Source organism: Phyllopteryx taeniolatus, chromosome 7 (assembly GCF_024500385.1).
Source record: "Phyllopteryx taeniolatus isolate TA_2022b chromosome 7, UOR_Ptae_1.2, whole genome shotgun sequence".
Taxonomy (NCBI): Eukaryota; Metazoa; Chordata; class Actinopteri; order Syngnathiformes; family Syngnathidae; genus Phyllopteryx; species Phyllopteryx taeniolatus.
This window is the reverse complement of record NC_084508.1, coordinates 25,688,789-25,716,354: the sequence shown is the minus strand read 5'-3', so window position 1 is coordinate 25,716,354 and position 27,566 is coordinate 25,688,789. Positions and strand designations below refer to the sequence as shown.

The 27,566-nt window shown below is 39.6% G+C and overlaps 2 protein-coding genes across 12 annotated transcripts in view; one reads left to right on the top strand and one right to left on the bottom strand.

Annotated features, from left to right (window-relative positions):
* lrp8 (low density lipoprotein receptor-related protein 8, apolipoprotein e receptor) overlaps window positions 1-8,291 on the top strand; it is a 175,824-nt gene extending 167,533 nt beyond the window's left edge. For 3 of the 7 annotated variants that reach the window (XM_061780493.1, XM_061780491.1, XM_061780497.1), the window contains one exon: window positions 325-8,291. In XM_061780493.1, coding sequence (XP_061636477.1) covers window positions 325-626 — 302 coding nt within the window. In that variant the 3' untranslated portion in view covers window positions 627-8,291. The remainder of the gene's footprint in view (window positions 1-324) is intronic. The other 4 variants (XR_009789510.1, XM_061780495.1, XM_061780494.1 and 1 more) reach the window with 4 other exon arrangements.
* Window positions 8,292-12,259: 3,968 nt separating this feature from the next.
* The window catches only part of kank4 (KN motif and ankyrin repeat domains 4), a 90,040-nt gene continuing 74,733 nt past the window's right edge, over window positions 12,260-27,566 (bottom strand). For all 5 annotated transcript variants that reach the window (XM_061780074.1, XM_061780077.1, XM_061780076.1 and 2 more), the window contains 8 exons: window positions 23,983-27,198; window positions 22,123-22,216; window positions 18,727-18,993; window positions 17,892-17,976; window positions 16,596-16,815; window positions 16,352-16,494; window positions 15,604-15,804; window positions 12,260-14,413 (listed from right to left, as the gene is read on the bottom strand). In XM_061780074.1, coding sequence (XP_061636058.1) covers window positions 14,318-14,413; window positions 15,604-15,804; window positions 16,352-16,494; window positions 16,596-16,815; window positions 17,892-17,976; window positions 18,727-18,993; window positions 22,123-22,216; window positions 23,983-27,198 — 4,322 coding nt within the window. In that variant the 3' untranslated portion in view covers window positions 12,260-14,317. The remainder of the gene's footprint in view (window positions 14,414-15,603; window positions 15,805-16,351; window positions 16,495-16,595; window positions 16,816-17,891; window positions 17,977-18,726; window positions 18,994-22,122; window positions 22,217-23,982; window positions 27,199-27,566) is intronic.

Here is a 27,566-nt window from a genome sequence, read left to right as displayed (position 1 = left end):
AGTTTAAAAGTATCAGTAATTATTAAGAATTGTGTTGTAATTAAAAAACAAAAACATTATTATTACATTTATAAGGTTGAAACATACAAACATCTTATTGATTGTAATTAAATATCTTTTATTCAAATTAAAATGTATTGACTTCTCAGGTAAAGTGATATTGCACAAAATAAATTGGGTCTTGAAAAGGGAAAGAAAATAATGAGCCTTCAGTATGAGAAATTGTGCTCTTGTGTAAGTGCTTAAGGTGCCGCTCTGTGTCCCCTGGGCTGTGTTAACGCTCCCGCCGTCTGTTGTTGTTGTGTGTGTGTTAAACACATGCAGTCCCTATCCTTGCCACAGTGGTCATCGGGCTACTTTGCATCGGCGCCTACCTGGTGTGGCGCAACTGGCGGCGCAAGAACACCAAGAGCATGAACTTCGACAACCCTGTTTACCGCAAGACCACGGAGGACGACGACGATGAAATCCATATCGGTCGTCACAGCGAGTCCATTGGACACGTCTACCCAGCAGTGAGTGGCAGCCATAGTCAGCCATTCATAGCGCTTCCTCTAGGGAGCGGCGTCAGCGACAGCAACTCTCACTGGTACTCGGGGGCGCCAATGCTCTCCAGTGGCAAATGAGAAAAGAACCTTCTGAGGAGGCGTGGGAGTCAGAAAAGCCTACTTGTTGGTGAAAGAGAAGCAGGCCTGCACATACCAACATACTCACACATCATGTTTTTGCAGTAACCACTGAAAACGCCAAACACTTGAAGCCCTACACCATGTTACCATTCCTCTTTTGATCATGCTCATATAGTATAAACATTTGATCAATGATTCATCCTTTGACATCATATTGAATCCCAATTTTTGTACTTTGTCATTTTTCTAGTTGTTTAAGTGTTTCGTCAGAAAGACATGATAATGTCGTTATTGTCAAGGTCCTATGTTAAAAAAATAGACTCACACATATCGCCTGTTTTAAGAAGCTGCTGGTTTTAGTTCCGGAGCAAACTGGAATCCTCATCACACAGCACAGGTATGATAACAATTGTTAATATCACTGAAGATCCCTTGTTTATGTGGTGGTACCAACTTGTAATTCATTGGTAGGAATATTTTGAGTTCTAGAGACAGCTGACAGGACAGCACAGTAGTTCACATTTTTAGAGTAAATTGTTTCATGTGAACTTTATTTCCTACTACTTAAATGAAATTGGGAGCCAACCAAGAGCAATTTAAAAAGTATACATTTTGGTGGCGGCGCAGCGATCAGGTGGTTTGCATATCCGCCTCACAGTTCAGAGATTTTGGGTTCAAATCCAGGCTCCGGCCTTCCTGTGTGGAGTTCACATGTTTTCCCTGTGCCTGCGTGGGTTTTCTCCAGGTACTCCGGTTTCCTCCCACATTCCCAAAAATGTGGATGGTAGGTTAATTGAAGGACTCTAAAATTGCTCGTAGCTGTGAATGTGAGTGCAAATGGTTGTTTGTTGATATGTGCCCTGTGATTGGCTGGCGACCAGTTCAGGGTGTACCCCGCCTCCTGCCCGATGATAGCTGGGATAGGCTCCAGCATGCCCGCGACCCTAGTGAGGAAAAGCAGTTAAGAGAATGAATGGATGGATATTTTAATTTTTAGTTTTATTTTCTGGGAGCAATGTATTGCCCTTAAGATACCACTGGTGCAGGTGCAACATTGTGGCTTGAGGCCACAAAATCAAGAGTCAACCACAGCTGTGAGTTGCATTCAACCCCTTAAAGGGGAACAGAAAAGGTGGCGACTGAAGTCGCTGTAAGGACATTCCTTCCATATCATGTGTTGTTGTCAGAGTAGCAGAGCATCCAGTGAAGGGCAGCCAAAAAAGAATATGGGGGATGGGAGTTGAGCGCTCTGATCAGCTGGCACGGCAACACTGATTTCTTTGTCACTCCAGCAAGGAAGGAGACTGGCATGATGACAGATAAGTGCACAAATTACTATATTTTTAATGTACTAAAAATCCCATTTGGCAAGGAAGTAGCACATAGGTTAGCATTTTTTGTTGGTGTTGTCATTTACCCAAATATTGTCCTACTCTCATGTGGCTCTATGAGAGCCAGAGAGAGATCCGGCTGGCTTTTTGTGGGCCAAACATTTGCAGCCAAAGGCATGCAGCCTGTATGCCTTTGCCTAAGAGCCAGAAAAGGGAAAAGACAAGGAGGTCAGGGTAGGAGGAGGAGGTGAAAATTATAAACAAATAGCTGAAGCCTTTTTTTCTATTTTGCGTTGTTGTGTTTGTCCATCATGCCACTGTCTAGTGTTTTGTTTAGATGTTTTGTTTTTCCCCTTTTAACTTTTTTTTTTTTTATCTGCTGTTTTCAGCGAGTGGCACTCAGTCTGGAGGACGATGGCTATCCCTGAAGGAGGGATGAAGCCTCTCCCTTCATTCCCACCTTGGCCCCTCCCCCCTCCTCATCCCAACCTCCTCAATAAGGTCGACACTCCTCCTTTTGCCTCCCTTGAAGGAGCAGAGGTGATTCATACAATCAATATTCCCCAACTTTCTCTGATAGTGCTCTCATTGTAGTAACAATACTACCACCAGTAGCTGCTACTACATTTAATTCTATCGCATAGGAGCCTATGCTCTTCCCATTTCTTCTTGCTCTCTCTCTCTCTCTCGGCCTCCTGGTAGTCCTAGTGAACACTTACATGCTGCTCTGTGATATTTGTCAAACTAACCTTATTGAGTAGTATTCAGTGCCAGAGCAGCAAGCATAATTCTTAATTTATCATATTCGTGTTTACTCTATGTAAATATGTTACCGCTATCTATCATTGCACAGCTGAAGACAGATTTCAACTCAGTTCAATTGATATACAGTAGTTGGCAAAGACTATTATGCCCCTTAGGTGTTATTTGAAAAGGCGGACATTTTTTATTTATTTTGTATTATTTTTCACTCTTCAGCCCTCCATGTCTGCCCCTTCGCGTACAGTACTGAGGTAGCAAAGCGTAACATCATAATGAAGAAATCAGTCTCTGAACCCGAGGATGTGTGTGTGTGTGTGTTGGGGGGACTTGAGTTAGGGTGTGGAATCATTTAGAGGTGATTTGAGGGTGAAAGAGTAAGAAATTAGCTTTTTATGTGAATATGAGGATTTGTGCCACCGGAAAGTTGAGCTTCAAGGCAAAAAGCAGCAAGGCAGAAAAGAGCATTATGAGTAATCCTCTGTGTTGGCATCAGAGTTACGCACAATGAACAATGAACTAGGGGCTGTTTGTTTATTCTCAGTCAGGGTGTTGTAGACTTTTTGTTTCCTTGTCTTTGCTGCTCCTATTATAGATGATGGTTAGCGCCTGAAGGCAGATAAGATCATGATCCAATTTTAAATAAATAATGTGAAATTCTCACATCATGGGGTCACAGATTCAGATATGATAGAATGAATGAATACATGAAGACAATTATATTACAGTGAAAGCTGGATTAAGTTATTGTACTTTATAGAGCCCAAAACATCCATCCATCTCAGTAGCTGTGTACATGTCCATGTTCCCCCTTGAAGAGGCAAAGATGATATGGAATGAATTTAATAACTTAACAAGATCTGTGGGCTTTATTATTAATCATTATTAATCACTAGAACCACGAGGAAAATTGTGATGATGATGAAAAATCCATTCTATATAGAGAGAGAGAGAATATATATATATATATATAGAGAGAGAGAGAGAGAGAGCCTGTATTTAACGGACCAATAGGGGGCAGGGATCGTCCGTTAAAGCTGTTAGTCCGTTCATTTTTTTTGTGGCCTGAAAACACCCAGTACAGAACAAAATTATTGTAAATAAATGTTAAAAAAGCTTGAAAATGTTTGAACGTTTATCCTAACTTACCTTTAAATATGGCTGCGATTATGTAATTCTACCGGGAAAATTGCGTGATTGCTGGTGCTTGGGAGGTGTGGTAATAGCATGCAGCTGGTGGGTGAAACTTGTGGTGATGGCGAGTCGAGGGTCGCTTTCATGAGCCACGAGGTTAGTGCGCTTCCTTTTCCGACCTCCGTTACGATTGGATGCAAGGGGTGTCAAACTTGAATTGGGACAAAATAAAAAATTGGGACAAAGTCGGGGGCGAAACTCAATATTTATTAAAAATTTAATGGAATTGTGCATGTTTTGCCTTCCTTCCAGATATGTAATATCTAATCTTATCATTTGAAAACCAACTTAAACTTCAACTATAAATCTGGAATAAGCAAACTTGAATATTATAAACACAGACGAAATCAAATTTGCCAAGACACATCAGGGATATGTAAATAGGTCAAATAAAATTCTATTGTCTTCTCTATCTGTAGTGGAGTTTATTTTTAATGGAAATCTTTTTTCAAAGGCCAACAAACGGAACAAAAAATGAATCAATGAAAATTCAACCTTAAAACTATTAAACATCCCTACTTTGGAGTAGAAAAAGTGCATGAAGAAACATTCATTCAAGCTATGTTATATACCAGGGGTGTCAAAGTCATTTTTGCTGCGGGCCACATCGTAGTTATGGTTTCCCTCGGAGGGTCGTCATGAGCGCGAACGCATATACAGTAAATGTACAATTGCCTCATGTTATTACATATACACAAAAAAATCGATGAATATATTTGAAACCAGAAGCCAGTACAAAGTTGTTAATGCAGTTTATTTTGAAATGGGGATTGGTAACAAAAATGTTTGCAATCAACATTCTATAAAAGGGAAGACGATTTGCAATGTTGTCATTTTGGCAAGAAACATGAAGTCGACGCACTTGATTTGCTTTCGCGGGCCGCATAAATTGATGTGGCGGGCCGGATGAGTTTGACACCTGTGTTATATACTTCCGTTACAGCAACATTGACTCCGCACACAAGACAAATAGATCTGTTATTTATTTTTGTGAACAGATAATCTGTCTTGAAAGCTCCTTTTTTCCATCTTTCGTTTGGCCATTTTTGGGAAGGGAGATGTAAATTTGCCCGAGGAGACTGACTGCAACAGAAAAGGATTTGTAGTATTAGTGGTGCATGCGCTATATATAGGTAGGCCAGCTCTAATACACATTTGATATGCTATCGGGCCAAATCCAAATTACATCTGTCCCGTATGCCTGAGTTTGACATATAGGCCATAGAAAGGGGCTGTACTAAAAACAACTGTTTACCATACCAAAATCAGTATAGCATGTTCGAGAGATGTGTACACGACAAGCACTTGAATCAACAACAGCCATAGATATGAAAAGGTAGAGATGACACGCCCCTTTTGAGCTGGGTGCCTACGGCAACGCTAAACTAATGTCCAGTAAACAACAGCGGCCAATTCTGGAAATAACATCATCTATATGCCACAAAGGGGAATTTTCAGTTCCAACTGGACACTAGTTTTTGTCCGTTAAATCCAAAGTCCATACTATCTGGGTCCGTTAAATCGAGGTTCCATTGTCTTGAGAGGACATTTACGATTTTGAGTCATTGAAATGAGCGATCTATAGTGTTAATGTATCAATGCAACTTACTTAACGGCAATGTTTTATTTGATCGATAGATTCTTTATTCATCTTGTGAATAAGAATATTAGAGGAGTACAAGTCAATTTCAAATACATATGAGAAAGGGAAGGCATAGTCAATTGAAGTACAACCTGCTTCTGGTTTCATAGCCTGATATTTACTCCCAGAGAGTATTTCTTTCAATTAGCTGCCGTAGTAACAGAAATCTTACTGATTGCCTGTTTAGTTTACTGTGTAGTAGGAAAAGATGATTACGCTCTCACAGACAGAGAGGGGCAATGATTTGATTTAAACTAGACAGAAGGGAAAAGGGATGAACAAGTGGAAAGAACATCTCTTCCTTTTGCTTGCTGCAGCAATGTTTCAAACTCACTGAATCAGATGAAATGCCCAGGGAATATTTCTGTAATTGCCCGGATGACTTTCTAATGGTCATTCAATTTAAACTGCTTATGCAAGTAAACATGAGAGCTGTTGGTATGCCTAATTAACTCTTCTATCTGGATGTCTACGAGATTTGACACTTTAAAGGATATGTATTGTGTAATTTATTTATACTGAATCATGCATTCAACAACACCTATTGCTGAATTTTAACTCTGAACAATATTGCTATTGTTAGATATTCTGTTGTATGCCACAAATATGTCATTTACGTGCCACGCCTCTTCTGGAAACAAAGTAGGCCTCGAAGTCACTTAGGCTCAACACGTGTACACCATAACATGACTTGCACAATATAGTAATATCCAATCGAGGAGCTTTATCAAAATGTCTGCTATATTGTTCACTTTTGACAGCTGTGTCTAATTTTTGGTTACCTCAGTTACATGAACAGCATTGCAATACAGTTCTAACTGCAAACTACACCCACACTAATGAACATAGTGTAAGACATTAATTGGTGCAGCTCTTGTATTGGATATCATTATATTGTGCAAGTGGTCATAATGTTGAGGCTGGTCGACGCAAACTATTCAATCATAGTAGTTGTTACTTTTTTCTTGGTTAGTTAACCGCTTGGGGGGGAAGGAGTCAAATTACTTAAAACCGTTTAAGACGGTGGAGTCGGATTCAGACTGAACTATAGTAACAGTATATGCACACTGTTGTGTATTTGTCAGATGAATTTGGTTTTAATTTAATCACTGCGAGAAAGATGGTATGATCGTTTACACACATTAGTTATCAGTGTCTGACTGAAATAACTGAGAGGAAGGAATTCTACTCTCACATTCTGTTATGTTATTTGTTAAAAATTGTAATTCAATGGATCTGAAAGCTGCTTCTGTTGATGAAACTGGTCTTGGTCCAAAAATGACCAGTTGCTTGTCCTTCCAGTCTTTGCACTAAAAAGTAGTCTCGAAACAGGCTCTTCCAAATCTCTCCAGAAGTAGAAATTATCACTGCTTACCCAGGTTGTACAGAACGCTTTCTAACATGTAAATTATTATTTTTTTTGTCTCCACATCTTCACTGCATGCATGCCATAGCACTAAAAAGTAACACCAGCTACAAGGCTTTAACATATTTTTAGTTTCAGTGTTTGTGATGCTCCAGTTACATAGTTTCCCCCAATCTCTTTTGCCATCCCATCTTCATCCTAGCATCAACATCTTTTCTTTGCAAGGGCTATCACTACCCTCAAGGTAGTTGCACACTAGTAATAATAATAATAATAATAATAAACACTGCTGTGTTCCTTTTCATTTAAACACAAAATGACTGGTTTCAAACTGTCAATGATGTCATTGTCCTTCTTTGAACTTTTTTCAGCTGATCTTAAAAGTAAGCCGATGGGTTGAAGTTGCCGCACAGAAATAAGTACAATTCTAAGGGGTACTGCAATGAAAAATTACAACTCCGTAATAGATTTCAACATTATTGGGGGAATTGATTGGGTGGATATAATTGCTAATACCCTTATTTAGTCATCTGGCTCTTCCAGCTGTTTTGAAATTTTTTTTTATTTCATTGTCTACAGAAAAGAAAAAAAAAAGGGGTGGGCCTCCTTCCATTCCACAGCCACATATACAGTATGGTAGACATTTTTTATGCTGTTTGTTGCACAAAAACTTTTCAAGAAGCCTTCTGCACTGTGTAAAAAGATAATGCTCTTAGGAGGGGAGGGGGGAAAGGTGAGGCAGTCCAGAAGTACAGTCCAATGGTTTTGAATTGTGACTTGTAAATACTTTTTCATACAACTTTTTGATAGTGTTTTAAATGTATCTGTAAAATGTACCTTAAAAAAATGTACATAAACCTCTGAAGGGGGGAAAACGAGTGTAGTATATATAAATTTATTTGTACACAAGAACACTGGATTTCTTTACTACTTGATTGTAACTCAAATTAATAATCTGCCAAAGTGTTTTTATTTGATTTTTTTCCTGTTGTCTGTTCCATTTGTCTGCTTTTTAACAGGACTGCAGAGTTTTAATTTCATACTGTATTTAATTCTGTTAAATAGATTTTGTTGTTGTGTGGGTGTATTTTTGAAAGGGGTTATCCTTTTTAATTTATTGGTGCCTTGTTTTGTGCTCCTGTATACTTTTATCCTCTGTCTTTCTGTGTTCAGTGTCTGTAAGAGGACAGACGGGATTAACTGGTGGGATGGTGGGGGGTGGGGGGGGCTGTGGAAGTTAAACCTTAGCAACTTCTGTACTTACATTGAGTATCTGTACTGTATGCCAAAATGGTCTAACTCACGTTTCTATGAAATCAAGCTGTTCATAAATATCTCTATATATTGATATATTAAATTTGTAAAAACTGCCCTGTGTGTAGTGTTGTTCCTTTCAAGCTATATTTGAACAAAATAAATATTGGTCATCTTAATGATAAAACTCAATGAACTGGACACATCAGTAATATACTGCAACACTGCATTTTTGTTACCCATGTCTATAAAGGGGCGCGCTCAGTGAATGTCATGACTGAAAATAATCATACCAAACTAAATATTTGACAATAACTGTTTGGTATCTCATGGATTCAGACAATGAAAACAATACATTTGTGAGGAATAATAAACACGAGAACCATTTGGCAATCCAAAAAAAGTCAAGTTATCTCATAAAGAGGAAATCCTTTTTATCCCTTAGAATAAAATAAAGGGAAATAATATTCTGTAAATGACGCCAAGAACATGCTTAAAATTCTGTGAAGAATTTAGGATTATCTCCATTTGATTTACACTAACCCAAAAATATATTTTCCCTATTTTCCTTTGTTGTATTTCAACATAAATTATCTACCAATAATGATAATTGCCTCTTTGCTTGTTACTACAGTATATTAATTCAATCATTGATTCATTTCCCGTACCGCTATGTTCAGTAAATTATTTTTTTCCCCAATTTCTTCCATCCATGCATCCATCCATTTTCTGTACCATATACTATCCTCATCAGGTTCCACGGGTGCGCTGGAGCCTATCCCAGCTGGTTTCAGGCAAGAGACACGGTGCACTCCCTCAACTGTTCGCCAGCCAATCACAGGCCCAAAATCTTCCAAACATGAGTAATATTGTAAAGCTATTCACTTATACTGTATGTACAACTTTGTAACATTACAAAGTAATTACAAAATTAATAATGGTATGTTAAAAAAGTTAGTTACAACATTACATGCAAGTAAAGTAGAGCAAAGTTAAATAGTTGGACCAAAAGAAAACACCCTGGATCGTCGTCAAGCATAACCTTTTCATATTTATTAAGACATTTAGTGAGCATTTTAAATGTATAATTTATATAAGGTCCGCACGGTGATCTAGTGCAGGCATTGTCAACTGGCGGGCCAAAATAATCAGCATTCAGTGTGCTTTCACATTTTCACCAGTGCATCTCTCTCGAGCTCACTGTCTTCTGAACCATTTTATTCCTCTGTAACACTTCTTGCTTTGTCACTTTGTTACACAGCTCAGGTGAAGATGTAACTACGCCTCTTGTAGTTAGCACACGACTGCCTCTCTGTCGCTCTCGTTTTCCCTCCCCTCCCTTCTCTGCCCCGTAGATGACAGTTCCATTATCTCCTGGATAATAAATTGCACAACTTAGCCACGGGAGCAGACAGAGTGGCAGGGATACGCTGCTGTCTTTTTTGTGTGTGTTTACTTACATATGTGCATAATGTGTGCGTCATCACACACTTTTCACTGGTGTTTACCTGTGTGTGTTTGTCTGTACAGTATTTATAGATAACCTATGCAACAATGTGTTTATGTCCATTTGTGAGTATTTTCTGCTGCTCTCTAGGTGTACTCCGATGTGTGCATATGTGTGAATGCCTACAGTATATGCACTGAAAGGCACGGGAGAGCTTGACAGGCAAAGTGCCATTAGTAGATAATTAGCAAAAAAGTCTCCACTCGGAGAAAGGCTGCTCATCATCTCGATACTGGCAGACGGATAAAAATGAAGATGAACATCTTCAATTCAGAATAGGAGCACTTGTAATTTTGCTGTATGTTCTCATGCATTTCATATACTCTCTTCTTCTCTTTCTATCTTGCATCTATCCATCCATTTTCTCCATACCGCTTGTCCTTATCAAGTGCGAGCAGGAGCCTATCCCAGCTGATTTTGATCGAGAAACCCCGGCGCAATTCATACGTAATAATTACATTTATATGACTGTTATGCTCATTCATGCAAGATTGCGCTTGAACAAACATAAACACTGTGTCATTTTCTGACACAAGAGGCCGGACTAATAAGGCCTTGTAGGCATCCTCATTAAGTACCAGTCATTGGTAACATTTGTGATTTTTAATTACACACAAATAATTCCCATTCAGATCATTTCCTCTTTCGCAGTAAAGCACATGAAGTGAAGCACGGAAGTAAATATCTGCACCATGTTGTGATTGTGAGTTACCACTCTCTTTTTCCATTTCTTTTATTATGTAGTCAGAGAAGCTATGTGCCCAGCCAATCGCAGGGCACATAGAGGCAAACAAGCCTTTACACTCACATGCACACCTACAGACAATTTAGAGTCTAGTATTAACCTACCGTGCATGTTTTTTGAGATGTGGGAGGAAACTGCTACCGTTACATTTGTAGTGTTATTTCATTGTTTTTAATTCAGTTAAGCGAAGTATGTTTACAGCATTATTATTATTGTTGTTATTATTATCCATCCATTTTCTGTACCGCTTATCCTCATTAGGGTCGCGCAAGCTATCTTATTCTTATTATATTAATTAGAAAAAAAAATAAATGTCACACTGACAAACAGAACAATTAGTCTTCCCTTATATGGCACAAGGTACAATAAACCTTGTCGCGGATGTGAGGTTGGAAAAGGGGTGCCAGTCAGCGTCAAGTCTGAAAAAAGTAGGCCACTGAAATTATGAAATATAAATTCGTAGTTAATCCACACAAAATCAAGAAAATACCATTCACAATGAACCAAAAACAGCACAAAACAGCACTTTCTTTTCCAAGTAAGTTCACACAAAAAGAGAAACAATCTATAATACACTCAAGTATTGTGTGTGTGTGCGTGCATGTACGTGTCTCGGCTGGACTCGGTTCGGTGCTATTTTTGAAAGAAGTCAGTGTTACTGTAACTGACATTTAGCACACCGATGTCATGACCTTTTTTTTTTGTGGGGGGGGGTCTGGTTGTGGGTGAGCTATCTAGTCCAGCTCACCTTGGCCAAGAGGCCAGAGCAGAGATCTGAACCCTGTATCTGAACTGGGAGACGACAGTGCTAACCACCAAGCCACAAATGATCTTGAGATCATTTTCTCACCTTCCTCCTTCTTCACACGTCACCTGGCTTGCTGATTCAGATTTGATGCATCGAATTTTACATGTTGACAGGTTGTCACTTTCTAAAATGTGTGTGGATGACATACTAAACAGCATTCAGTATGAAAACAGTTTTTCATATTAGCTGCAAGGCGTTATTCAGCTGTGCTTATCACGTTATAACACTGCCCTCTGCTGGTTATTTTTTTGTCATTTATTAAAACTAGTTTTTGTCAGTTTTATTGAACCAGACACATTTTAAAAGTTATTAAATTTAGCATCGTTAAGTTGACCCGTGGTGTTTTAATACAAATAATAAAAAAAATCAATTACATGCAGTGAATTAGAGTCCAATATTTTTTGTAAACTATCCAAATTCTTGTGAGAGAAGATTAGACAGCGGCAAGTAGTCAGGGACAGGAAATGCAAGAATACCCACATTATGGCTGTGGGTATTCTGTTGTAAATGAAAAGGGGTGGAAGGCCAGTTTTTTATGTATATATTTATTTATTGTGAAATAGTTCTCTGGTTTCCAACATATGAGCTCATTGAGATATTACACAAAGATATAGCTTAGACTGTCATATTCATCAGTTTTCATTATACTGTACGTTGATTTTATTTATTTATTTTATTATAGATGTAACGTGTCATTGGTAACATGGAAGGGCACATTAAAAAGTCACCAATACTACACCACCCATCACTCCAAAAATTATTATCCACTGCTCACTGTGAAAGTTTAATCACTGGAATATCTGTCCATGCATACATACATTTTATACTATATATATATATATATAATGTAATTGTTAAAAAATATATAATTTCAAATAAATATTTAATATTATTTGTAGAGCGTATTGATTGATAGTAGAGGTTATATAATTTTCACAATACTGTATATACATGTGTTTGGCTGGCATTACAAGAACAAATAAAATACATATTTAACCCCATGTGAAACAGATTTGATTTCAAGTCTTTGGCAGCAAAACCTTATTGTATCATCGAGGTCACACTGGATTAAATATATTCATGTGTTTTTCATATAGACCAAATGCACAAAGGATCAGATACAAATTCTTCTCACAACACAAATATTTGGAAAGATGAGAGGTGACAGGTTCACACATTTGTGCATTGAAGTAGCATGGAAATAAAATCACAAATATGACAATATCCTGGCGAATGGGACGTCCAAGTTTCACATGATGTGCAAATTAACATTATTGTCTGATTGATCACTTGTGAAAATCATTTAGGTATTCACAGCATGTGTTTAATATTATTAACATACTTGATGTACTTGAATAACTTTAAGTCTACCAATGTTATTGTCATATTGGCACAAATTTTACAAAGCACTGAATGATAGGTTCATTAATAAAATAAATGTTTGTGTCAAAATTGGATGATGGAGTATGAAAAGATACTTTTGTTGTTTTGTTTTGTTTTGTTTTGTTTTGTTTTGGCAGAAGTCACTGCTGTAATATACTAAAAATAGGGTGAGACTCCTGCTTGGACAATTTTAAGGAATACTGGCATTTTTAATGACCATAAGTGCTGAGAAATGTCTCAGCTCTACAATACAGTTGGACCAACACATGACAATTTTCTGGATGATAATTAATTCATCTTCAATTTCATTCATAATTTCATACTCTTTAACAGTCCTTATGATCTCAGAGTTAAGTCTTATTTGTGCGCCTATTCATATACGTATGTATATATAGTTCTTGAAAAACTTGATTGTATACATATATAGATATATATATATATATATATGTGTGTGTGTGTGTGTAATCAAGTTTTGTGAGGACAGATGAAATGCAATTCATAGATTTGTATTATGCCTTTTTCTGCCATATTTACTGAATAGAGTTATAATTGCTACATTTGCTCATTATTATTGGTATCAATATTTAGGAATGTATTAGCCTGTCAGACATTCGTTGTGCAATTTGCTGCATACGACAAACAAGTAGGCGAAGAAGAAAAATAATGAGAAATATTTGCACTGAGGAAGAGTGGGAGTGTCCGACAGTATTACAACATACTGTTGTTCAGCTGTTGATAGCCAACAAAACAAACCAACTGCATGATAAGCAGAAACATCTGCACAATACAATCTTCTTTGTAAAAAATATATATATATATATATTTTTGAAGTTAGCGTTATATATTGGTTATAAAATAATTTTATTCTGTTTCATTCTATATGATACAAATCATTTTATCGCAGACTGAAGCATCGGTGTTTCTTCTCAAATTCACGCACGCACACACGCTCGCATGCAAATAACAATAAATTATTATTATTATAAAATAAGACACTGAATGATTTCAAATATCCGTTGGGTGATGCGAAACAATTATATTATTACTTTTTTTTTTTAAATCAATTTTAGTACATGAGTTAAAGGCCTGGACATTGATCTTAGTATTTACAAAGCAATATTTAAAAATAAAAATAGGAACGCAGTAGAAAATACAGATTCTGTGTTTGTATATACTTATAGTCTGATGCAATATTGTGACATATATGCTCTGAATAATGGCTTACCTCCACCTTTAAAAAAAATATGTCAATGGAGAGACAAAAAATGCTCAATGTCACGGTGAATATTTTACCTACTGGATATATATGTATTCAAAAGGTAAATCCTGTGCTTAGTATAATGCTTGAAGAGTATTAGAAAGAGGCAGCAGTTATCTTTCCATCTACATGTCTCTGTCCATATTTTCATTTTATTCTCCAAGATGTAAAATCCTTGTCACTGTCACGTGAGCGCTTTAATCAAGGCGACTATTCTGGTGTGTGTCCACTGGTTGGTTGATGCAGCATTATCTATGAAAAGCCCACAGGAGGCGTGTTGGCTGACATGTGGAAGAAAATATGGGTGTACATTGTTGACTGGGAAGTTGGTTTGTGAGCTTCCGCAGCTTCGAGGTCAACGGCACATATGCAGAGGGTGGTGGCCGATGCGGGGGCATCTTTGCTCAGCATGTGCTGGTTTGGAGGAGACGGGACTTTGGCTCAGCGGCCACACTCAGCCTTGCCATGGGCCGCGATGAGGTCAGCAACATCTGGGTGGGAAGATCCTTCTGCCACCTCCTTAGCGGTCTGTCCATTCTGGAGCAAGCACATAATAATCATCAAGTACCTGCAGTGAAGCTTCTACTCCTGATAGCGGCGGTATTGCGCTGTTTGAGGCCTCCTCAGCAGCTACTGCTATAGCAGGCATTATTAGTATTAGAAGCAAAGAGAAGCGTGTTTATCATTTTGAAATACGAAGTGACCTTTCGGATTAGAGTTGTCATGGTACTGTAAAGGTGATCAAATTATTTGCCTTGCAAATGTAACATTATTGCAAAAGTATACCTATAGTATACCACATACTTTTCCTTCCATCCGCATAATAGATTGGCGATGACAGTACCATTTGAAACAAAGAAATTATATGACTCATTTTAAGTGATGTAAAATGTCAATTGAATCTAAAATAATGTAGTATTGGTACTTTTTCTTAATGATGACGGACCCGTAATAGCGCACACATTGAAATAAATGCCACAAAAACATATATAATGGTTTTTTTTTAACTTGAGAACATTTTTCAACACTATTATTGAATGTTTAATGTTAAACCACTATATGTCATTATATTTAATTCAAACTTTTTATGATTGCAATTTCTTTGCTGATAGGCTGTGGGAAAGCATATGGCGCCAGTGGTTTGTGTGTGTGGGGTCCATTTTCAGTTGAAGTCACAAAATATGCTCATAACAGGCTGCCAAAAAACAGAAATAAACTGGGATGTATTTTTCATTATTTAATACGTTTCAGTAGTTTTAGATTATTCTTTATTATTATTGACACTCACTTTATTTTACCCCCAAAAATGGTGAAATGTATTTCTTCAAATGACCCCATATGATCTACAATGTAATTAAGCGTAACGTGTCTTCAATGTGAGAGTCATGTAAATATCATTTGATTTGCTAGATTAACTGCCAACCAACCTTTATTTGCAGTGGAGAACAAATGGGATCTAATGTTTAAATTTAAAATGCACTGAGATTTTCTTCTTTATTTTATCTAAATATTATGGAATGACTGCCACAGAACATAAATTACTGTGTAAATTCCTAAAAATACGATTTATGAGGATTATAAGGTTTGGGAGCTTCTGGATTTATCTCAATGGTCATTTTGGAAGATGCAGGTTCATATACAGCATAGGTAGCCTTGACTTTAAAAGTATCTGACAGATAATATATGATATTGTATGTCCTGTAGTGATAAAGTCAATGCTATAGTACCTTATCCGTGAGGCTGGTGTCACAGTGACCTGTCTCCAGCAGCAGGCGGGCAATGTGAGTGTGGCCGTGCTCGCTGGCACACATCAAGGCCGTGGAGCCCTCATAATCCTGAGCATTTACATCTGCGCCACAACTCAGCAGCAGCTTCACCATGGCAAGGCGGCCGTGGCTCACGGCGAGCATCAGCGCTGTCTGACCCATCTAGACGAAGAGTGAGATTCAAATTAAATGTGAGGCTCCGGGTATTCGGCAGAATAAGAAGAAGAAAAAGAGGACAGAAGAACAGGTCATGGTGCAGAGTACAGCCTCAACAAAGGTATATATACAGTAGATCATGTCACCTATTCATACTCAAAGCTGGCTAAAGCCAGGGATTCTTGCTTTGACAAAGGACAATTTGTGTTAGTTTGAAGAGCTGTTGTGTAAACTGGACCCTACAGAATGCTGCCAAGGAGCACGTACTGTATCTCCCAGTTTGACCTTGGCTCACAGCCAATATATGACATATATAGGATTCACATTAACAATGTTTTTGCTCTTGCAAAGAGAAAAAAAAAGGACAAGTTTGAATGTGAAAAGAAAATGACTCCATAGTTGTGATAATAACCTCTAAAGATAGGCTGACATCCCATTCTGTCATCGACAATAACTTTATTCAATGCAAAAAAAAACCAAATATTGCACATTGGTGTAATTCCACCAGCATACCCAGGTAACCTGAAGTTCAATGGTAAATGAAGTACCTCACCTGCCGGGAGCGTGCGTTAACATCACCAAGTCTCAGCAACTGTTGTGCGACCTCCAAATCATCGGGACTCTCGGCGGCTGTCAGTGCAGCCAGCATCACCGGAGTGTAGCCTGCCTTGTTCACGTTGTCTGTTTCACAAAGTCCTGAACAGAAACAGTTTTAGGAAAATAAATGATATAGTGGAAGTTAGCAAGGGTGCAGGTAAAAACCGGTAGCCTAAACGTCTTGAGGTAAAAGTGCTCACCAGTATCAAGCAGCAGTTTGACCACAGGAAAGTTTGAATGTGACACGCTGTAGTGGAGAGCCATGTTACCGTTGCCGTCAGTCAGGTTGACGACATATGGCAGGAGAGTCGGTGTGGTCAAACCCACTTGGCGGAGGTACAATCGGACGGTATCAGCCTGCGACGTTTTCTGACTGGAAACTTTGAACCATTCCTGGTAGAGGACCACTAAAACTTGCCGCTGAGAGCAGAGCAGAGAAATGTGTGACGATATGTTGATTAAAAAAACAGCCTGAGCTGTAAGTGCTATAAATAGTGCTGCCTAAATATCATTTTCCATTTACACACAGCAGCTGGTTATTAACCTGCTGAGGAAACCACATTATTCCTTTTAAAAGCCTGAAGCTCTGTCTTTAAACTACATTTGTTTTGTTTTTTGTTCTTTGTTTTTTAATTACTTTTGCAAAAATGTAATTAGGGACAGGACAAAGACTAGGCATCTTTTTCCCAGCAAGAGAAATATCCATCAAGTGGAAAATACGAATGTGGCTTGCAGTCCCATCCCATGTGGCAGGAAGAAGACAAGCTTTGTTTGCCCAAAGATTAATTCACGATGTTGGACAGAAGTGAAGATGTTGTTGTTGTTGTTGTTGTTGACCACGAGACAGCACGGTCTAGCTCAGATGTTTGATTTATTTTTCATATTTTACTAGTTCTATCTTTCAAGGAGATATTAAGCAGACTGCACACAGGCAGGAATGTACAGACTGACTGAGCTGAGGCAGGGGGTGTTAGGTGCCTGACTCAAGGCCACCTCAACAGTAATCCCAATGCAGACTTGCAGCTCTCCGACAACTAGTTGAGCTTTACTGACCCACACTTCTAAAGATACTGTATTTATTGAACCAAACTGCACTTGTACTTTTCCATCCATCCATTTTCTGTACTGCTTATCCTCACTAGGATCGCGGGCGCGCTGGAGCCTATCCCAGCTATCTTCGGGCGAGAGGCGGGGTACACCCTCAACTGGTCGCCAGCCAATCGCACTCACATTCACACCTACGGGCAATTTAGTGTCTTCAGTCAACCTGCCATGTATGTTTTTGGGGATGTGGGAGAAAACCGGAGTGCCCGGAGAAAACCCACGCAGGCACGGGGAGAACATGCAAACTCCACACAGGCGGGGCTGGGATTTGAACCCCGGTCCCCAGAACTGTGCTATCCAGGCGTCCACCGTGCCGCCACTTTTACTTTATAACAGCAATTTACATGAAAATATTCACTTTACAGTTCTTTCAGTAGGTCAAAAATCCTTACCATTTCTTTATCTGGTGAGGTAACCTCCTCCATGCGGTCTTTAACATAGAGGCAGGCATCAATAAAGCTCTTGTCAACTTTTTCCCTGAAATAAAATGTTCAGTAGTTAAAGATTAATATGTAATAATGCAGGACAATCTACAATGTACATGACACATCTAAATCAGTGGTTCTCAAAGTCTTTACTTTGGTCTCAACATTAAAATACAATAGCACAGGAGGCCCGAGGGTTCTTCAAATATGAGAGGATTTTTGTTCTGTCAAATATTTGGAGAAACTTCTCCGTTTAATAGCATGATCAAGTGTTTCAAAACTTTTGACTGGTAGCGTATATTTGATATTATTGCAGGCCACTGTAACATTGTGCACAGAATGAACATTAACACTGTGCTTAAATAGAGGTTAATTAAAAATATATATATTTACTTTAATAATGATTCAATTCAAATGTATTGCATTAAAGTTACAAAAAAATACCAAAATAAGAGAAAACAGTTCTTAAACGATTAAATGCAAATGTATTATACTAAAAAGTTAACTACAACTGAACTGTATTAAGGCAGTGATTCTGTGATTTTGCATAAAGTACCACACTTTGAGAATCACTGATCTACATGATTCATTATTTGACTGTAATCATCTCCATGGGAAAAGGTCAACGTGCTCATTGGTTATAGTAGTAATTTGGTACGATGTACTGTTTTAGTTGCAGGGATAAACAACCGTTCAAACGCTTATTTGGAGTTAGTTTGAAAGACTGCAAAAATATTCAAATCCACCATAAAAATGTCAGCTGTGTGAGCATGAATGAGTCCCTTCTTTAAATCTATCTCACCCTTCAGCCTCTTCCCCCAGGAGCCCGTGGCTCCCCTTTGAATCCAGCAAATCTTCACTGCTCTCTTTCTCTGCAGCTACTACAGCCTCTTCGCTGGGCAAGATTTCAGCATCTTTCGCTTGTGCATCTGCTCCCTCCTCAGGCTTTTCTGCTGATGCAGGCTCCTTGTCTTTTTCCTCCTCTGCCTGTGAGCTGCCCCCCTCTCCTCCAATGTCCACTTTTGCTTCCTCATCTCCACTGGACTCGTCGCTCGACGTGCTCTCATACCTGGCAGGAAACAGCAAAGTCATGATGGTAACCGTTCTTTCGTTTTTATATTTTAGTTACTCATTACAATCCCTCAAGGGGGAATTCTGTTGTGTATTTGTATTGCACAGCACACAGAGAAACCACTCACACACATGCAGGCGTGAAAGGAGGAATGTCAGAATAAGGTGGATACAAATGTGCTGGGGATAGTGCCTCGATCAAGGACACATTGACAGTGGTCGGGTATAGACTAGCAACTCTCCAACAACTAGTTGCCGTTAAACATTTGTCCGCAGCAAGAGTAGAACCATGACCCTCTGGTACAAAAGTCCAAACAGATGAGCTGAACTGGAACAAAAATCAGCTTTCCCTGTTAGAAAAATTGTGCTTCCAAGGTCTCTCGCTATAGATGGCACTGATAATGCCCAATGGGATTTGAAACCCGGTTCCCAGAACTGTGAGGCAGATGTGCTAACCAGTCGCCCACCGTGCCGGCTCGTCCTGTTATGTCTCTTCCAATCAGCTCTTGCCAACGTGTCGTGCCGTGTGCTTCATTGTCTCCTTAGTTATTTAGTTTGCTTGTGTCTATTCAGTCTTTGACTGACTGTCATTATTTGTGGCGAGTCAGACTCTGTGCACTTTGTGCTTATTTTTTTGTAAATTTTTTTTTTAAACCTGGACATCCAAAAAGCTTTTGGCTTTTTTTCCCCTTTAGTACATAAACTGTATTTGAGTTTCACGCCTGTACGGCTGTCAGTCTTCACGCATTTGCACCTGTGCTTCCACCACCAAACGCTGACAGATAACATTTTGTCCACCATGGGCTTTGCGGGATGTGTTTTCCCTAAATTTAACCATGTGGACAGACTTTGAACAAATACACAGGGAACCACATCACAGCAACACCAAGGCTGCGACTACTAATATGAAAGCAATTAACGAGTCAACACGAGCCGAGGTTAGATACACACTAAAAGGTCATCCCTGTGAAATGAAAAAGATGCTTGTTTAATACAACGTTGGCCCACATATCCAAAGCATCCTTTGCAGTAAGACATGTAAATAAAGATCTATTTCAGGTATGTTTACCTGCTCACATCTGTGCACCCTTGAGCAAAACACAGCCTCGTTCAGTAAAGAAAGATCATGATATATGCGGGCACTATGAGGGCACCTCTGTAATGAGTAATTACTGATTCATGGTTATTTGGTTTTAGGCCGAAAAATTCTCTGGATTCCAGAGAATCTTGGGAGAGAACAAAATAGGCTATCTTAAAAAAAAAATACTACTACTACTACTACTATTACAATAATAGTACTTATGATAACAAATTTCAGCATTCTTTCTAGCTTTAAAGGATTTTAATGATTATTCTGGACTCAACTGAACACTTTGAGCGGTATCATCAATTAGCTGAACTCCACTACCAGCCTCCTTCCATCCTATCCTATCTTCCTAACGCTAAACATAAAGCGGTACTGTAAACGTTCACCCTGTGTTTCACTCGGGATCTGTTTCGGTCATACATATGCAGACCTAATCTGAAGCATATTTGGTCTGTGAGATTAAGTCAGACAATTTGGAAACAAAGCACACAATAACGTAAAAAAGTGCGACTCACAACGAGAGCAAGTTACAAATGAAATAAATGCCTAGAGTAACAAGTGCATCACAGTAAACTCACTTTCACCCTTGATAGTATCAGCAGCAGTGAGGCAAAACTCAGGAAAGTGTGCCACCTATTTTGCATCAATGACTAACAGAGTTAAGATGACAAGTGACTATAAAACAGCATCAAACTTGTATTGAGTTGTGCTTCCATCTCTGGCTTGTATGCACCTTCTATAGAAAAGTACATTTTGAAAACATGACAAAGAGGCATTACCGAATAGTACAGAAATCTATATTAAGCTGCGTTAACGCCATGTTCCCAGCAGCCACGGTGAACAAAACAGGATGGTCATGAGACAACATTGGGGGACGGAATGGGCAAACGTGACCAGCTGCGATCGCCGTGGATGGCTTGCAAGTTTTTTCAGCTGTCAAAAAATTGTCACGACAGTCAAGGTGCAAAAGAGAAACCTAGTCAGCCCTAGTAAAACACAGGCAATGCAGCTAAACCTGACAGTACGTATCCGGACTTGTAGGTGTCCTGAGTGGGATGGGAAGCGTAGACCTATGTATTCCCTGTCATCTCACAGTCAAGTCACATTCTGCCTCATTTGTTACACATTTTGTCCTGTTTTGCCACAGTTCTCACAGCGAGCTAGGGTGTACGCCTACAACTTTTATAAAGTGTATGTGCGTGCATGCGAGCAAGTGAGAGAGAGTGCAGGTGAGAGAGGGAGCGACAGAGAGAGAGAGAGAGAGAGAGAGAGACAGACAGAGACAGAGAGAGTTTTCTGGCAATGCAGCACACTGTGCAGTGTGTATGTGCATAAGAGGCTCTTTTACATGTTTGGGCACAAGCGATGGATTTGTGAATTAGCTGTTGGGGGAAATTTAACATTATTAATCATTTATTGAGAGGCTTTAGGTGCCCCTCCGCACCGATAACACTCTGTAACCGGTCCGGTGGGGGAGCTTCATTCGTCTCTGCTGGGGCTACAAACGTGCTCCAAAGCTGCCGGGGATCCGCGTTTTATCCATAGAAAGCCTTGACAAATCGTGAGAAACGTGAGGGACCCCATCAGAACTTGACAGGCCAGGAGGAGAAGTACAAGCAACTGTGGTAAACCGTAGAGTTGGCGTTTGAGCCTCTGGGATTCAGCAGCTCTGTCAATCCCGCCGGGATAAACCGTGAGAAAACCTAGCAAGCCTTGAATACGGAGAAAAAAAATAACCACAATCCCAGGGCGCCACTACATTGAGGGCAAACGGGGCTGCCGTGGCCACAATGAACATCATGGAAATGTAGCCTAAAGTAACAAAATGCAGAAAATTCATTCCTGTTCAAGTGAATTAAGTCTATTAAGATGGGCATTCTGTTACTGTACAATTATGCAAACATGGACAGAGAAAGACAATGATGATGAGCTCAACCACACAAAGAGAAATACACGCACATACACACACCCACGCACGAGTGCAGCCTAAATTAGGCTATTAAACACAGACAGATTGGACACTGATTAAACTGATTTTACCCTCCATTCACCCCGACAAACTTCAAGTTTTTCTTGGTTCCCTTATTCCCCTTCTTGTCAGCAACCCCATTTTTCTTCATAATAGATTTGAGACCTGGGGAGAAGGACAGAACATGAGAGGGAAAAGTGATTTGAAAATTCTGTAAAGTACAAAGTACATTTTCATAATCTTTTAGTTCATCCATTAATCCATCATCATCCGTACATCCTTTCAGCCAGCCATCCTCGCATTTAAATGGGGGCTTTACTAAAGTTAAGCACTGATATGCTTCCACTATTGATTGATGTACGTATTTGACAGATGTCAATAGTTATGCTAGAACCAAAAGGGACTTCCTCCAAAATGTCTTGATGGTTGGAAGAATTAATATTTACAGGGGATTTAGGGGCCTAGCCAAAGGCTCAATTGAATAATTGAGTGTTGTCTGCCACAATATTGTGTCCATTGTGTTTCTATCTATACATCTTGATTAAGCCTTATTGATCACATACAACCTTGATAGGCCACCTAATGTATATAACAGAAATGTAATTGATTTACAAGTAATGTTGCTCTATTCCTGACTTTCATGTGCTCAAAGCCCACCGTGGTTGTGATAGTCTTAATGTAAAGGCTCTGCCATGTTTTATGCAAGACAGAAGGATGCGGCTTTGGGCTCAATCCCACCCCCAAAGAAACTGTGTCATGGAAGAATGATGCTTTTCTGTCTGGCCAGTATCACTTAAATGCATCGGGATGGGGATTGTTAAAACACAGGTTGCAATAAAATATATTGTCATTCACCCTAATGTGCTGCCTCACTTGGTCAGGGCACCATACTGTGTTTAGAAATTAAAATGTAATTGAATGACTGAGAATATTTTATATACATTTCTTTCTGATGTCAAAACATTGTTATTGGTAGACAAGAACCTTGTGTTGCCAGTGATGGTAAATAGCAAAAACAAACAAAAGAAAAAAATTCACAGACAATTTCATAATAATGAGCTTATGTACAGTATACCTAAACACCGACTCACACATGCACACTTAGAAGCTTTTGTGCTCCTGCACTGAACTTAAAATGAACTCAGAACATAAACTATGTCTGATAGCACAGAGAGCAAGTCTGTACTGAAACTCCCAGGCCATAAACATAATTTTGAGACATCAGGGGAGGAAAGAAAGACACCACTTTGATGTGTGTGCTTTAATCAACTCATTCAACTTTGGGGGAGAGAGAGATATGTCTCAAAATTATTTGCACCTGTTTTTCTTTTCAAATCCGCAATTATCTATTATCTATCAGTCATAGCATGTAGGGGTGGCGGGGGCAGACAACATGGTATTCTTTTGTTTGTCCGGCAAAGGAGTTATCCGCTAATGCGGTTGATGCGGAGGCCTTCAAGGGAGAGTAGTAGTGGTTGATATTTTGTATGATTGCAAGCAAACTTCCAAATAAATTTTTAAAAATGAATTCAAGTTATATAGCACTGCCCAAATAGGCCTACCTGACAAATATAACCCCAGAGGCTTACTGAATGTGGAGCACTGAAATAACATTGCAGAAATCTTAATGGAAGCTTACTGTGTTTTAGCAATACCATGACTATTACATCATTGCTTTTCTGATATTTGATCTTCCAGCCTTTCAGAACCAATGTGTGATAAAACTGGATTAGATCAATTGTGTAATTAAATATTTTGTTAATCAATTTTCAAATAAGGACAAGTACTATACAAAATGGATGGACACAAAATTAAATGAATTGTAATAATTGTATATCATAAGCGCAGGTGAATTACTACAAATAAACTTCTCTGGTCATTCAATTATCTGCCATTATATAGCTTTGCTATTACATTAGGTTAGGGCTTACCTTGTTCTTGCTGTTTGTTAGCAGCAGCTTTCTGGCCTTGTGAGTAAAAGGCAGAAAGAACACTAAGGGAACTGACCAACTGACTCTGAATAGAGCTCATTTTGGAGGGACCAGGCTTCCCTGCTGGTTTCCCTGTGGTTGCTGCTTTTCCCGCAGGCTTGGCCGAGGCTCCCTTTCCTGCCTCTGTGCTTTTCCCTGGCGTCTGTTTTTGTGTGCTGGGGTTCTGCTGCTGACTGACCAAGGGTTGCACTCCAGAGCTGCTCCCCAACTGAGCCCACTGCTCCCCCAGAAGCCCTGTTATCCGGGTTACGACTTGACCTAAAGCCGCAGGCGAGGTTGGTGACTCACTTGAGCCTCTGCGTACCTGCTGCGCTTCATCAATATTACGACGTGAGGTCAATGCTTCAGCAGAACTCTGATGCTGAGCTGTTTCACTGACGCCTCTGCATAAAGTCTGTTGTTCAGGTTCTTTCTTAAGGGGTTGACTCTCATCGGACAATCTTCGAGATGGAGATTGGATTTCAACCGATGCCTGACGTCTTGGGTGTGTGGCCATCTCCAGATCTCCAGATCTGCGTCTCAAAGGTTGTGATACACTAGATACTCTAGTGGGTGCTTTGCGTTCCTTTGAATCCTGTTGAGTTGTAGTTTTAGACGGGGCTTGGATAGATTTTGGTCGAGTTTGGACTTCCTTGGCACTTGATGATGGGCTTTGAATCTCAGTTTGAGGTTGCAATTTAGACTCTTCACATGATATCCCTGCAGTTTTGTCCCCAGACTGAGACTGAGATGGGGATTCATGTTTTAGCTGTAGGTTGGAGAGTTCTGCAGAGGATTGAGAGTCAGTTTTTGACTGCTGACCTTGAATTTCACTGGATCCCCTACGAGGAGACACAGGAGCAGCTTGAAGTTGAGGTGTTGGTTGTGACTGACCTGATGATGGCCTATGGCCTCTCTGGGGTCTTACTGGAACTCCTGTCTTCACTGTGGCACTCTCTGATGCTACTACAACAGTGACAGTACCCAAAGACTCTCCTGCACTCTGTGAAACATGCTGTGTTTCAACACTCTCTAAGAGTAATATTGCTTTTGTTTCTGAGTTCTTTTGCACAAGGCTTACTTCTGGTGTAGTCTCTGCATGTTCCTCTCTTACCACTCTTGAACTTCTACTTTCTTCGGTCGGGTTGACAAAATCTGAAGCTACAGTTTCTATTTTAATCCCACTTATTTGAACTGAAACAGACATATCTGTAATAACTTCGTCTCTGTGATCTTTCTGAATTCCTTCATTTATTTTCTTGCGTTCTTCACTTTCACTGACCCGAATATAAACCTCATCCCTCTGGTTTCCTGTATTTTCAATCTCATGACTCTCTGTTTCAGCATTTCTGACTGGAATGTGGTCTTGCACTCTTTCTACGTCTGTCTCAGTATGCTGGTCGTTCATCTGTGCTACCTCTGTCTCAGTCACCCTGTCCACTGTGTGCATCCTCTCTGTCTCTGTCCCCCTATCAACACTGCTAGCCCTTGACCTCTGTGGATGGTCTGTCTCTCCCTCTGATTTAGCTATAGTTGTTTCAGTCATCTGATCCTTAGTCTTTGCTCTTTCAGTGACTGTACCCTGTTCCATGCTGTTGACGACAGGTAGTTCTGCGCTAACAAGAAAACCTTCTGCCCCAACTTCTGTCACTTTGTCCTGACTGTCCACCTTGGTCGTCTCCGATTCTTGATCAATACATCCAGATTGTGGTACAGGGATGCACACTTCAATACAGATTCTTTCGGTATCAGTTCCTTGATCTACTGTACCAGGTGATTGTGTCTCTGTCTCCTGGTTGGCATAGTCTACTCTCTCAGTCTCTGTCCCTGTGTCTATACTTTCTCTTCTCGGTCTGCAGTGTATTTCTGATGGACACACCTCTACTCTTATTCCCTCACTTAGCTGTAGTATTTTCTCCTCTTTCACTTGATTTTCCACGATTTGTTCTTTCAACAGATCATTAGTTCTCTCCAGCTCTTGACTAGCCTTAAGAAGTTTAGCCTCCAGTAATACTAGCTTTTCATGCAGATTATGTACACTCCCCGAATCCCCAAAATTATCTCCCATTGTTCCATTGCCATCTTCCTGCCCTGCATGTTCAAGTGGACTCCCTACAGTCTCTTTCTGTTGGTCACATTTTTCTAGAAGCTGTGTTTGAATGTTAGATTCTTGTTGACAGAAACTCTTAATCAATCCTTGATTTACCGCCTCTTTTTGAAGCATAATAATTGCCTCTGGGCTACCCTGTTTCTTTTCCTCAGTTACTGCCTTTCTTGTCAAATGCTCATTAAGTTGAGGTGTCAGAAATAAATTAAATCCTTCTCTGCTAGCTTGTGGTTGGGTTTCTATCCTAACATCAGCACATGGAGCCATTTTAGATGATAATGTGGAAGTCTGGGCCTTTTCCTGTGCCTGAAGCTGACATAGTAGCTGCTCCCTTTCCAACCTTAGTGAACAGATCTGAGCCTTAAGCTCAGGGATGGTTTTGACCTGTTCTTCAAGCTCTCTGACCCGCTTCAAAGCCACTGTGATCTGCTGGTGAATCCCCACTCGTTCTTGGGTAACACATCTTCTTTCTGTTATATCTGGTGATGCTCTAAACATGTTTTCAGTTGAGCCATTCTCTGGTGTTCCCACAATACGGTCTGGGCTACTTGAATCAGAACCTTTCCGCTGTTGTAATGTGATAGGCATACTTGATGCTCTAAGCAAGTTGGGACGATTTTTTGTGCCGGTAATTTTTTCTTCAATACCCTGAGCTCCCAGAATTCCATCACCTCGGAGCCTCGCTGAAAAAACACTTGTTCCCTGGATAGCTGTCCCTTGGCATGATGTTCCTCCTTCATTTGCTCTCAAATCAGAGATCTGCGGAACCTCTGTTAGCCGTGATTTAGGTGTTGGTCCCAATGTGGATATCCCAGTCCACAGACTGTCTTTAGGGGCTGGCCGGATCACATGCCCTGGAAGACTGAAATTTCTGGGTAGAGTACTGAATTTGGGAGGACCCTTGATCCGACGTTGGATGTGGACTCTTTTGATGGTATTGCCTTTTTCAATATCATCCACATATTTGAGAAAATCCAAGTCCAGGTGGAAACCATAAGGTGTTTCTACTGAGTAGGGTAGTTGCTTTCTCTGAACACCACCTTCACTGGCCGTTGTCTGAAAGCCATTGGCTGGTATGGAGAAATATCACAGTAAATTAGTCAAAGTTTTTCCTCCAACAAGTACTAACTATATAATAATGATCTAATTCAAGCCAAAATTGTAAAATCAAAATTTATTCCCTTTTTTTAGCTGCTTGACAAAATACAGAGAGAAATTATCATTGGTTAAATAAACCCAGTTATACTAACATGCTAGAAACATGGTGCAGTACACAAAAGTGTTCCGATAACTAAAACCATATGACTTGCTGAGAAGCAATTATCATGCAGTGATTGCACCAAAACTAATGTTCCACCATGGCCATCCGACCCATGCTGTCTAATCTCAGAAACAGACTTTGAAATGATGAGAGTTATTAGCTGAAAAATAAACATTT